General features: G+C 38.6%; 1 protein-coding gene and 1 pseudogene across 6 annotated transcripts in view; both read right to left on the bottom strand.

Annotated features, from left to right (window-relative positions):
• Window positions 1-6,526: 6,526 nt before the first annotated feature.
• On the bottom strand, window positions 6,527-6,815 carry LOC145534864 (small ribosomal subunit protein eS27 pseudogene; annotated as a pseudogene).
• Window positions 6,816-9,820: 3,005 nt separating this feature from the next.
• PIK3C3 (phosphatidylinositol 3-kinase catalytic subunit type 3) overlaps window positions 9,821-14,521 on the bottom strand; it is a 176,281-nt gene continuing 171,580 nt past the window's right edge. For all 6 annotated transcript variants that reach the window (XR_014075038.1, XM_081563196.1, XM_081563199.1 and 3 more), the window contains one exon: window positions 9,821-10,157. Coding sequence is in view for 5 of the 6 variants with exons in the window: in XM_081563196.1 (XP_081419322.1) it covers window positions 10,143-10,157 (15 nt within the window). In the remaining variant the exon portion in view is untranslated. The remainder of the gene's footprint in view (window positions 10,158-14,521) is intronic.

Genomic DNA, 14,521 nt, shown 5'->3' on the forward strand with positions numbered 1-14,521 from the left:
AAACTCACAACAAACTTATGAGGTGAATTCTATTATTCCATTTTTAAAGGAAATCAGGTTACAGAGAAGGTAAGTAACTTCCTCGATGTCACCCAGACAAGACATGAGCAAACTTAAGAGTTAGAAAGCCAGCACTCTGGTTCTCGCACATATGTCTATAGCCACTGTGCTACACTGATGTACACCCGGAAGGCGTGGGAGGGGACTTTTGCCTTGATTTAGGGAATTGATACATTCTCCTAGTCTTGTCTCTGCATGCAAACTTGGCAAGAATAGATGCAGCAATTAGTATTAGGATCTCAAACAATTCTGAGTTAAAAAATGGCATCTTGTTGAATGTCTTACTGTCTGAGATTCAGAGATAAATGAGTATTATGGGATGGGAGCACTTGCCTCCTAAAAGTAGAATAGAAAGGACAAGGAGGATAGCCAGGACCTCAAAGGAAAATATCCTTGAGGAAATTAGCAGTCTAGGCTGGTGGTCTAGGATCAGTGAAAAAAAAAAGGTGGGTGGCTGAAACAGTGAGGTCTTTCAGGTGCAGCTATTGGTCCTAGGAGAAAAAGACTAAACCCAGGAGTGTATGAAAATAAAAGAGTTGCAGATGGATCAAAATGACAGTGAGATATTGTCTCATACCTGTTAGGATGGCTTTTCACAATTGCTAGTAAGGATGTAGAGAAAAGGAAACCCTGTTGGTGGGAATGTAAACTGATAGTCATTATGGGAAACGTATGAGTTTTTCAAAACATTACAAACTGTACTACCATATCATCCAGGAATCCCACTCCTAAATATATATCTGAATGAGTAAAAATCAGTATCTCAGAGGGTTATCTGCATACTTATGTTCACTAAAGCATTATTCACAATAGCCAAGATAAGGAAACGACCTACGTGTCTGTCATTGGATGGATGGATAAAGCAGCTGTGATATATATTTGAATATTTTCATCCAAGAGAAAGAAGTAATGCCTGCTAGATGTGACAACATGGATGGACATTGAAGGCATTATGGTAAGTGAGATAAGTCAGACAGAGGAAAAACACTGTGTAATATCACTTTTGTCTCTGAACTTGTGAAAACAGAAGAGAGACTAGAAGTTATAAGGAGCTGGAGATAGGGAAATTGGGGAGATATTGTTTTAAGGGTAAAAGCTTATGACCAGTAGGTAAGTTCTAGAGAGTTAATAGACAACATAGTGATTATAGTCAACACTATTGTATTGTATATTGTATGTGTTGTATACATACTATTGTACGTATTTATATAATATTGTATAAATTTCAACATTACTAAGAAACTAAATCTTAACTGTTCTCAACGCACACAAAAAGTGATAAATATGTAACACAGAAGAAGTGTTACAAATACTACTATAGTAATCCTATTACAATACACAAATTACCAAGCCAACACATTGTGCACCTTACATTTACAGTGTTATGTGTCGATTATATCTCAATTTAAATATATGTAAACATAGTTGCAGTGGGAAGTCACACACTGGGCCCTACTATGCACTGGATAGGCCTTAACCTTCATAGTATCATCTGGCTCCCATAGCATGCGCGCACGCACACACACACACACACACACGCCTTAACCCTCATAGTATCATCTGGCTCCCATAGCATGCACACACACACACACACACACACACACAGGCCTTAACCTTCACACACACACACACACACACACACACACACACACACACACACACAGGCCTTAACCTTCATAGTATCATCTGGCTCCCATAGCATGCACACACACACACACACACACACACAGAGGCCTTAACCTTCACACACACACACACACACACACAGGCCTTAACCTTCATAGTATCATCTGGCTCCCATAGCATGCACACACACAGAGTTCCCTGACATTTCTTCAGAGTTTCTTGGTGGTTTGTGTTCTTAGAACATCACTGTTTTTCCTGTGTTCAAAGTACGTTCTGGTTTAAGTGTGGCTTCTTGACAACCAACTTGCTCTTTGAGTCTCACTAAACCCCATGTGGGGTGGGTCTACCAGAATCCTGTGCTCCTGGGGCACTGTAGATGCTAACAGGGTGGCAAGGAATGGTGGTAGACCACATGTCACAGGGATCTCTCCTGCCCTATTAGAGTTACTAAAAAATACCAAGATAAAATTACTAAGGCTTTCAACAGAGCACTGGAAGGCCATTGAACTGAGCTCAGGGACTTGTGAATGTGGAGCAGTGTGCAGTAGTGCTATGCCCTGGTCATCAGCGAGTAACTGGCACTTAACTCCACAGGACTGGATGAGATCACCCATGAGGAAATAGAAAGAAAACGTGGTCTCAGACATAAACACTGTGTTGGTTCAGTGTTTTGAGATTGATCTGAGGAAAGAGTCCATAAAGGAGAGACTGAGAAACCAGCCAGGAAGGTCGGAGGTCATGATATGAACTACCTGGCCATAATGCTCTTACAGTATGTTCTGGGACTCTTGGTCAGTGACAGAATAAACAGGATGACACTGATGTGTGAAGGTCTCACTACTGAGATTCTGATAACTACCATTACTGTGGGGTGGGTAGGCAGAGCTGAGTCATTTAATTGAGGTGGACTGGGATATTAGTGCTCTCACAGAGAAGCACAGTAACATTCAAGCCTTTTTTTTTTTTTTGCTGTTGTTTTTTAATTGAAGTGCAGTTGACTTACAATGTGGTATTAGTTTTAAGTATACAGCAAAGTGATGCAAAATAATTCAATTATATATAACTGAATTATTTACATATATAATTTTTCTCAGATTATTTTTTCATTATAGTTTATTATAATATTTTGAATATTGCTCCCTGTGTTATTCAGTAAAGACTTGCTTATCTATTTTATGTATAGTAATCTGTTAATCTCATACTCCTAATTTATCCCTCACACTCCTTTCCCCTTTGGTAACCATAAGTTTGTTTTCTATATCTTGTTTTACAGATCCATTTGTATTATTTTTTAGATTCTACATTTAATATCATATAGTATTTATCTTCATTTAGTATGATAATCTCTAGGTCCATTCATGTTGCTGCAAACGGTAACTCTTCATTCTTTTTTATGCCCAATAGTCCATTGTATATATGTACGTCATCTTCTTTATCAGTTCATCTATTGACAGACTGCTTCCATGTCTTGGCTATTATAAATAGTGCTGCTATAAGCATTGGAGTGCACGTATCTTTTTAAATTAGAGTTTTCATCTTTTTCAGATATATGCCCAGGAGTGCAATTTCTGAATCATATGGTAGCCCCATTTTTAGTTTTTAAAGGAACCTCCATAGTGGCTGCAACAATTTACATTCTCCACCAACAGTGTAGGGCTCCCATTCTCCACACCCTTTTCAGCACTTATTTGTAGACATTTTGATGATTAGAGATCCTGACAGGTGTGAGGTGATACCTCATGTGGCTTTGATTTGCATTTGAAAGCAAGTTTTAAAGAGACTTCAGGTTCAAAGAGATGCTCTCAAGGAATTTTTGGTTAGTTGCCTCTATTGGAGACTATTTCTACTGGTGCTGTGGCAGCAGGTGTACTTTTGTTTTTTTCCTTGAGCAAAGAAGACAAAACCTCTACCTGGTAGGTGATGGCAGCTGCTTACAGCAGTAATCCCGTCAAGTGGGCCAGCACCCTGGGCATTCCTAGCTTATATTTTGGAGTGCAATACTAATTTCTCACCTGACCCAAAAAGGAGAGTTACAATTGTCCCGGAATACCAATTTGGCTTTCTTTTTATAATTGGACTTGGTACCCTGCACTGAGCCTGGTGGACTGTTAAGGAACTGGGTGTCTGAGCGTGTGCAGTCCCACGCTTGACTTGGCTCCTCCATCACTTGTTGGGCTCCTCTCCTTCCTCTGGAGTGGCCTGGGCTGGTTGGTCCTTGTCATCAGCCATGCCAGAAACCCTGGAAATGTGCACCATATTATTTTCTCATGACTTCCGAGAGCAGTGCTGGTGGAGGTGTGTCTGTTCAGGGCTCAGAGGCCCATCACAGGGTGGCAACAACAGCGCAGGTGAAGCTGGAGAGCTTGGTGCCGTCAGGTGAACACCAGCTGGAAGGGGTGGCTTGGGTGGATGTTGCTGTGAAAGCAGCTTGGGGCTCCCATGATGCAGAAAGACAGTGTTTCCTGGCTTTAGACAGTGAGTTGCTTAGGATCTCTTAAAATCAGTGTTACTAAGGTACAACTAGTACATCATAAAACTTAATACTATGTTTTTTAGTACATGAATTGTATGTAAATTTAGTAACTGTTCCAGTTTTGGAACATTGTTATCATTATATAATGTCCCTTCAGTGTCCCTTTCCTGTCAATTCTCATTTTCTTACCCAGCCCCTGGCAGCCTCTGAATTGCTTTCTGCTGAAGATTTATCTTTTCTGATAAATGGAAACTTATATGTGATCTTCTGTGTCTGGCTTCTTTCACTTAGCATATTTCTGAGGTTCATCTTTATTGTTTCAGTGTAAGTGGTTCTTTTTAAGCGATGATGGCCCAAGGAACTCCAGAGGTTAGAGACAGAGGTTGCACGAAGCTGTATAGGAATAAGACACCATTCTCACTGACCTAGGGAGGTTTTGTGCTAAAAAAACAGATAAAGAACGTGGTAAGATTGGTCCTGATGGTCTCAAAGACAGTGGTGATGATAATCAAAGCTGAGAAGTTAAAGAAATAGCTAAATTCTAGTTAAATTCTGAGGTTCATTCAGATGTTACTTGACCTGTTTTGAGCTTATTTGTATCTACATCCGCCCTGTTCACACTCCAGAGTTTTAGAATGGCAATACTGGAATGCTATAATAACTTCCATTTTAGAAAAGTTAAGACACCTTATTTGGGGAGGTATCTGGTAAAACTGAACGAGGAAAGAATCAGGGCTCCTTGGAGAAACGGCTGACTGCAGGGCCGGGGCACATAAAGTACAAGATGAGCATGGATCATCTTGTGCCAGAAGTAAGAAAGGTTCAAGAACATTCGAGTCATGTCGGGGACACAGGCACCAGACTGAGGACAGGTCAGTCCTGTGCAATTTCACCATCATAGTAAGTGATAGGAACGTACCGTACAATAAAATAAAAGTGTCCATACTAACATAAATAAATGAATAATTAATGGAGAAAGGATAGCTCTATCAGTAGATCTCTAACAACTGCAGAAAGAATAATGGAATTATAAAAAAAAATCATCGTTTGCCTTTCATCATAGTAATACTTGATTCAGGCAAGAGAAATCAACATATGCTACAACCGATGGGTTCAGTTCAGTTCAGTCGCTCAGTCGTGTCCGTCTCTTTGCGACCCCCTGAATCGCAGCACACCAGGCCTCCCTGTCCATCACCAACTCCCGGAGTCTACCCAAATCCATGTCCATCAAGTCAGTGACACCATCTAGCCATCTCCTCTGTCGTCCCCTTCTCCTTCTGCCCCCCATCCTTCCCAGCATCAGGGTCTTTTCCAATGGGTAAGAGTGTTAAAGAACAAGATATTAACATGGTTCCAAGGTATCTCCCCATAAAATACTTATAAATTGCTAATTTGTAAGTTTCAAATACAAATTAACTTCAGAGTTTGAAGTTTTTCCAGTAGTGATGTATGGATGTGAGCGTTGGACCATAAAGAAAGCTGAGCGCTGAAGAAGTCCTGCTTTTGAACTGTGGTGTTGGAGAAGACTCTTGAGAGTCCCTTGGACTGCAAGGAGATCAAACCAATCAATCCTAAAGGAGATCAGTCCTGAATATTCACTGGAAGGACTGATGCTGAAGCTGAAGCTCCAACACTTAGGCCACTTAATGTGAAGAACTGACTCATTGGAAAAGACCCTGATGCTGGCAAAGATTTAAGGCGGGAGAAGGGGACCACAGAGGATGAGATGGTTGGATGGCAACACTGACTCACTGGACATCAGCTGAGCAAGCTCTACGAGTTGGTGATGGACAGGGAAGCCTGGTGTGCTGCAGTCGATGGGGTCACAAAGAGTCAGACATGAATGAGCAACTGAACTAGAGAGTTTGAAAAAAGCTGGAAAATGTATTTTTACCAAGTGATGAAAGTTTCCATGACCAGGCACAGAACAAATTCATATCATGTGTTTTCTGATAAGGTTATAAGAAGTACACAGCATTTTTTTTTTTTGAAGTGTTCCTACCAAAAACAACACAATTTGAGGAAAATTAAACAAACTCAAACTATGGGATTTTCTATAAAGTAACTGCCTTATACTTTGAGACTACTATTTTTTTTTTAAAACTAGTTCACACTTAATATGAATTTCTTTAGTTTTTAGCTGTACCAGGATCCCATCCAGGTGGTATGCATTCTTTATGGTGAAGTGTTAACATATCAAATTATTAATTTCAGAAATCTGGTATATTTTCCATATTTAATTATAGAAAATTCATGTTGTTTTTGAAATTTACCTGCCTTCCCCCCACAACACAAAACATCCCAAGAGTCTCAATCCTTTACTTTTTTTTTTGTATCCAAAATGTGTTTATTGGGATGGTTTCCCATTCATCTTGATACAGGGTACTTTTCGTGCTGCTTCTGCCTGAAGGAGCATCCTTCTGTAAGCCTTCCTTTTCCTCCTGTAGGCTGGCAGAGGACAGTAGAGCAGCCAACACACAAAACTACTGTGTTTGTACATGGCTAAAGATAGTGGTGATTTTATAGCATCCTGGGCACTTCACATCCATGAAACAGGAGTTAGGACTCTGCACCAGGCACTTCTTCTTGTGTTTCCTCTTCTCTTCTGGAGAGAGATGGAGATCCTTTGCCAGAGGCATGTTCTTGTGGGGAGCTCATCACTGCAGGAAAGGCAATTCTTAATGAAACAACAACAAAAAAACCTGGAATGTTAGGTCTATGTGCAAAAATATAAAGGATATTGTGATTGTAGGTTAACAATTGCAGGTTAAGATTTATTTTGCCTTCATGTTTTTATTGACTGATTTCCTATTTCAGTTCAGTCGCTCAGTCATGTCTGACTCTTTGCGACCCTGTGGACTGCAGCACGCCAGGCCTCCCTGTTCATCACCAAATCCCGGAGCTTGCTCAAACTCATGTCCATTGAGTTGGTGATGCCATCCAACCATCTCATCCTCTGTTGTCCCCTTCTCCTCCTGCCTTCAATCTTTCCCAGCATCAGGGTTTTTTCCAATGAGTCAGTTCTTCCCATCAGGGGGCCAAAGTATTGGAGCTTCAGCTTCAGCATCAGTCCTTCCAAAGAATATTCAGGATTGATTTCCTTTAGGATTGACAGATTTTCTGTTTCAAGGCAAGTATGAATCTGCTGCATGATGACATGACTCAGTTTCTTAGAAATTTAATTTATTGACTACTGCCTGTATCTTTGCTAATTCTGTTCAAAAAAAGAAAAATAAGGAATAGGCTTTCAGTACTATCACCATTGTCTCTGTGAGAAATGAAAGCCAGGAGATATTGATGGTCAAGACTGATCACGGAAATGAGTAACTCAACTTCAGACCCTAACTCTGCTCTCACTTTGCAGCCTTACCTTGGGCAGGTAATTCACTTGCCTTAAAGTTCTATAAAATGGGGAAGGAATTCTACCTCAGGACTGTTATACAGAATAGTGATATACAAGGCATATGAAGCAATTAGTATAATTCTGACATGTAATAGTAAGTTTTCATAAATTATTGCTGACTGTGATTATAATAAATACCCACCTGAAAACCTTACAATACAAATGAGCTGGGGACTACATTACCCTAGCATATGGACAGTAAAAAAAGTCAGATTATATGAACCCCTTATTTAGGGATGTGAACCACACTTTACTTCTTTCTGATAGCCCCACTCACAGTGGCTGCCATCCACATTTTCTCTCCCCAGTTCAAAAATCTCACTCTGAATACTAGAGTACACTCCCACTTCTAAATTAAAGCACGTGTCCTCAGAAACACTTTCTTCAAACTCAAAGAAAGCACTGTGCTTGAAACACTGTAAACATTGTCAAAAATCTGAATGGCTATGATAATAAAAATATGGGCTACATGATAAAAAAATGGTATTTGGGGGAAATAGTAGGAGCACAGAGGTTGCTTTTAGCAGTAGAAATGGAGACTGATGAATCATTTTTCTTTATGATACAGGGTCGCCACCCACAGCCAAAATACGTTCTGCAAAACCAAAGCCACTATCCTTCCTTAGTCAATACAGGTCTTCCTTCCTAGAAAGCTCTCTCTCATAATCCCTATAAAGTTTGCACAGGATACAAGGTCACTCATAATCAACCTCATAATCAACCCACCTTACTAGTTGTGTTTGCCACTATACATTTTCATACTAGTTCAAAAACATTTACAGAGCATGTGATATAAATATACATAGTACTATCTATGCAAAATGTTACAGAGTTTATAAAGATGATTAAGATGATACAGTTTGACCTACAGTTAATTCAAACAGACGTCAGCAAATTATGGCCTGAGGGTCAAATCTGGCCATAACATTTGGTTACATGTTGTCTGTGATTGTTTTACTCATACAACAGAGTTCACTGTTGTGACCAAGATCATATGCTTTCCAAAGCTGAAGATATTCACTGTCTTGGCCCTTTATAGAAAACGTTTGCTGACTTCTGTAACAGGAGATGCAACTACAATAAAAATACCTTACTGTACTGAATGCCAATTAAAAAGCTACAAATAAAGAATTAAAAGAGTTCAGAAAGTTGGAGCGGTCACTTTTAGCAGTGCCATTTTGAGGCAACTTTAGAAGGAGGTACCAATAGCAACAGGACGAGAAGAATAACGATGCAGATTGGTTACAAAAAATGATGAAAATATATGAAGCAAAGAAAAAGTAAGAGAGAGAATGGAGCTTGCCAATTAGATTAGGCATTATTCTCTTATGATAATTTTCAGAGGTATCTTCATCTTTACCATTTTTCTAATCTGCACGAATGTTTTATACAAGTCACATTCTATATGCCTCTAAGATTACCTCTTAATTATACACTTGCTTTCCAGCTGGTAACCCCACTCTAATGTGGTAAACTCACAGATATGAATTTGGTAACATTATAATGACATTTTCTGAAACTCTGCCTTAATATAACCTTAATTTTTTTCTATCATTTGCTATTAAATATTTATTCAGCATCAAAAGAGATATTGTTTAGCTTCCAAAACAAAATCATATGACTTTACAACACATTTGCCAAGATTACTACTGTTCTGCTCTTCTCATTTGTGTTTGTTCCTTTTTTGCTAAAGTTCTCTTAGGCAAAAAACCCAGATGAACTAGTAGGACTTCTAGTCTTAAAACACTAAAAATTATTTTGCTTTAATCAAAAAGGGTAGATTACATGAACAGGTCTAGGAGAGTTACTTTTAAAAGCTCTTGAAAACTAAGTTTTCATAAAAAAATTTATTGTGCAAAGACAATTTATGCTTACATGTAAAAATATCTTAGGTTCAATATGAAAAACTGCTGCCATATTACCTTTTGGCTAAGTATTCAGATAATTACTTACGTATGAACAGCCCAGGAGAAATGTGAACTACAAAACAAACAAAACAAAATTCCCAGTATTTGTAAGTAAGAAAAAATGGCTGTCTTATTTGAAATATATATATTTCTCAAAGTATAAAAGAATAGGTATAACATGTAAAACTTGAAGTATTAAAGATCGGGCCAAAAAAAAAAAAATCTAGTGGGGAGGAGGAACACAGAGAAAGGGTACAAGGGACTGAGAGACAAAGCAAACAAGCACAAGGGAGATGTCCAAGTTCATACAGCTGCTCTGCTGACATGAAGAGATGAAGGAAAAAAACGGGCTTTCAAAGTTGAAGACTAAAATGTTTTACTATTTCAACATAAAATTCCTTGAGAACTCTCATAATATGTACATGGTTCTGGAACAAGATTCGTAACTTCTCAGCTTATTAACAATGTGTACATTTGAAAATAAATATATACAATACTTCAAACAAACCATTCAAGATTGCATTTAAGCAATGACATCCAGGGAAACAGGCACTGTGAAGCACTTAGGATATATGGTATCTTCAAGACTAAACGTTCTCTTCTTGTTTGACAGTCTTAAGTCTTCATTTTGTTTTCTTACAGTGACAATCATCTTGACGGGCCAAACCCAGTTTCATTTTCTCCAGTACTACAAAAATTAAAAACAACAACAACAAAAAGAAAATAATTAGCTTCTTTCTTCACAAAGAAGAGAAACAACAGTTTATAGTCAAAAAACTTAGAATAGGACAAACATGTAATTCTTTAATGGAAAAAAAAGACAAAGAACAACAACACAAGCTTCAGGTAATTCCAGTTTATATGAGCAAATATTTTGGGGAAGGAATGTTTGCTAACTGTAAGCTCAAGATGACTTCATTATTAAATAGCAGACAAATCTAGAACTAGGAAGGCAAAAATTCCACTGAATTCTACAGTGATAGATGATTAATACTCTGAGTAATAAGCCAAGTTTTTGGTGCAATATTTTTAGAGACTGTGAAAATTGTTAATTTATTCCACACATTGTGAAGCCAATGCACAATACAGAGTACAGAAATGGTCTGGAAAAAAATCAAAGGAAGCAGTGCTGAAAGAATAAGAAAGACCCAGTAAAGACCTGTTTTGGAGACACTAACAAAGATGTTTGGGGCCATTAATGTAACATTAATATATTAACAAAGATGATGTTGTTAAAGCGCTGCACTCAATATGCCAGCAAACTTGGAAAACTCAGCAATGGTCACAGGACTGGAAAAGGTCAGTTTTCATTTCAATCCCCAAGAAGGGCAATGCCAAAGAATGTTCAAACTACTGCACAATCATGCTCATTTGACATGCTAACGAGGTAATTCTCAAAATCCTTCCAGGTAGGCTTCAACAGTACATGAACCAAGAATTCCCAGATGTACAAACTGGATTTAGACAAGACAGACGAACAAGAGATCAAATCGCCAACATTCACTGGTTCATAGAAAAAACTAGAGAATTCCAGAAAAACATCTACTTCTGCTTCATTGAATGCACTCAAGTCTTTGACTGTGTGGATCACAACAAACTGTGGGAAATTCTTAAAGAGATGGGAATACCAGACCACCTTACTTGCCTCCTGAGAAACCTGTGTGGAGGTCAAGAAGCAACAGTTAGAACCGGAGATGGATCAACAGACTTGCTACAGATTGAGAAAGGAGTACTTCAAGGCTGTATATTGTCACCCTGCTTATTTAACTTCTGTGCAGAGTATATCATGTGAAATGCTGGGCTGGATGAAGCACAAGCTGGAATCAAGATTGCCGGGAGAAATATCAATAACCTCAGATATGCAGACCCACTTTAATGGCAGAAAGTGAAGAAAAGGTGAAAGAGTGGAAAAACTGGCTTAAAACTCAACATCCAAAAAATAAAGATCATGGCACCTGGCTTTAATCACTTCATGGCAAACAGATATGGAAAATGTGAAAACGGAGGCTGATTTCATTTTCCTGGGCTTCAAAATCAATGTGGACAGTGACTGCAGCCACGAAATTAAAAGATACTTGTTGCTTGGAAACTTTATGTTTTGATCAATGGAGTGTTTTACATTTCTGTTCTTTATTCCTAATGGTAAAATAAGGTCCATATAATGTAAAATCAGAAATGATGTTCCAGTCTCTTCTCCGGGCATCTTTTGCATCTGCGAGCAGAGCAGTCACAGAGGACACATTCTACACAGGGTTTAAGCACTAAGGTCCGTACATAAAGGTAAAACGGATTATAAATAAAATGAATAAAAGCAAAATAGGAAGCTTTCCCCTCAGGACTGAGGCAAAACCCCTAATTCTGTGTTTGAGCAGCAGATGGGGCAGATGGCTTGTCTTTAGAGGCCATGTTGGACCAAAAAAACCCCCCAAGAACTTTCAATACTGGAATCACATTCAGCATGGTAAGATGTCATGTTATGGGAGGAACGTAGGACCTGAATTACTTCGGAGGGAGAGTCCCTGACACATCTGTTAGATACGGGGAAATGTCAGGCGTAACAAACATACTCGGATCCTCCTTTCATGGTGTGTGTTTTAATCTCCTCCAGTGTGAGAGCGTGTGTGCACAGCTGGCTTCCCTTCATCAAAGGTGCACTGGGGCTGCACATTCCTGTGCCCTTCTTTCTGCTTGGCGCTGTGCTCTTCCTCCTTGAATACCAAAGGGGCTAAGGAAGGATTCCTGCCAGATGGACGGCAGTGGGATGTGCTCTTAGTATGCTGAGCTGGAACTCACCTAAAATTTCCAATCTGTTCATAGATTTTTACACTTAGTGTTCCAAAAATATATCTCTAACCTGAATCTATATTCATGTAATTAGATGTAATATGTATTAAGATTAATGGAAATCATCCCCCACCCCTTTCTCCAGACTTCTACCATCAATCAACGAAGAGAGACAGACAGGAAAAAGCAGAAACTAGAAAGAAATGGGCTGCAATATGAGAGATTTCCAATGAAAGGCATAGTTTTAGAGCAGGAAGTGACCCAAACTAAGTGGTCTCCACCTTTTTGGACAGACAAGACTAGAAAGCCCTTTAAGATAATTTTGAAGGGAAGCGCTCTGATGATGCAATTTCAAAGACACTGACCCAAATAAAACTGGTTTTCAGTGGAAAATTTCCACCACTAGTAGGTGGGTGTTGCTAGGCAACAAATATTGCAGTGTTTAATCTCAACCCTTCCTAGCAAATGGCATGATGGAATAAAATAAGCCTTTCAGCATGTCAACATAGCAACTGTTATCTAGCAATTTTTCAGTCGTTTTTAAGAATATCTCTTTAATGCAGGAAGAACTTCTATTAACATGTCCACCTCCATATTATAAAAACTGGGTTCTATAATCCATAATGATTAATAGGAATGCACTAAAATTAGCATAAAATCAATTAGCAAAATGCATCCTTATAATAAATGCTGAGTGACAAAAAAACACATGTTGATCATCAAAACTTGAGTGTGCGTGTGATTTACTAGTTATCAATACTTAGAAAATGCATATATAGGAATGTGAATTTCAAAGGAAAATACACTTCCTCAGAGATTAGTTAAGAAACAACTATGCATCTATAATTTTATAATCTGAAAAGACTTAGGTGAAGTTAAGACCTTGTTTAGTATCTCTGGTACCCTTCAATACCTAAGCAAGTTCCAATTAAAGTTAATGTCTTAATGTTACTCATATTGATATTGTTTGTTGTATAACAGTATGAACATAGGTGACATTCAAAAAAATTAGTTATTTATTATTAATTTATTCTTTGGCTGTGCTGGGTCTTCGTCTCTGCACAGACTTTTCTCCAGCTGTGGAGAGAGGGGGCTAGAATCTAGTTGTGGTGCTTGGGTTTCTCACTGTGGTGGCTTCCCTTGTGCAGCACGGGCTCTAGGGCATGGAGGCTTCAGTAGTTACGGCTCCCAGGCTCTAGAGCACAGGCTCAATAGTTATGGTGCATGGGCTTAGTTGCTCCACACCATGTGGGATCTTTTTAGATCAGGGATCCAACCCATGTCTCCTGTATTGGGAGGCAGATGCTTTACCACTGAGCTACCAGGGACGCCCTCACAGACGACATATTTAAAGAAACTTGAAAGACAGCATGAGCATTTTCAAGTTAACTTCTTGGGATTCTTGTGAATGACTATGCTGTATACCTGAAACTTTTATAACATTGTAAATAAACTATACCTCAATAAAAATTAAAAAAAGTATATAGGATTCTGATAAAGAAGACTTAAGTTGGATAAGCTAGAAAATAATCTAGCTTATCACTAGTTGGATATGGGGGTCAGAAGATCTGGGTTCAAGCCTTGATTCTGCCCCTCATTAGACACATGAAGTTGGCTAAGTCATTATACCTTCCTGGGCTTTTTCCCCTTACAGTTCTAAAATATTCTGCTGTGCTGTATGTTGATCCAGGTCTGCCACTAACTAGCCTGGTGACTTTGACAACTCACTTAACTTACCCTCTGAGTCACAGTTTACTCTCTTGAGAAGTGATGACGATTAATGGCAGGTACAGCAAAGCTTGAGTTGGCACTTATAATAAAATATGACTCAGACTGGTGTTCAGAGACAAGAAACATTTTTTGTTACAACAGAGAAAGAATATCAGCTAACATTTATAGGAAAAAAAAATTCCCTTATATTCATTAGATATTTCTTAAGTGTCTAAAGGCATTGTGTTTCTGGGTCACTGATACACATCCCAGTCTTTAAGAAGCTTGCATTTTAGGAGTTATAAGGTAATTCAAATATTTATAATAGAAAACAAAATGTAAGTGAAACTCATAATAAAAGTACAAAGTACTATTAATATTCAGAGGAAGATGAATCAGAGTGGCGTTAACAGATCTTGGAAGGACATGTTGGATTTTAGCAAGCAGGCACTCACAGGAGATTCATTATTAAGGAGACAGATATTCTGGGCTGAAGAAAAGAGCTAAGTAGCCAGAAAAATGGAAGAGAACAAAAACATTGAGAAAAAGAGGGCATTC

Source organism: Giraffa tippelskirchi, chromosome 14, assembly GCF_054371585.1.
Source record: "Giraffa tippelskirchi isolate mGirTip1 chromosome 14, T2T-mGirTip1v1.2.pri, whole genome shotgun sequence".
NCBI lineage: Eukaryota > Metazoa > Chordata > Mammalia > Artiodactyla > Giraffidae > Giraffa > Giraffa tippelskirchi.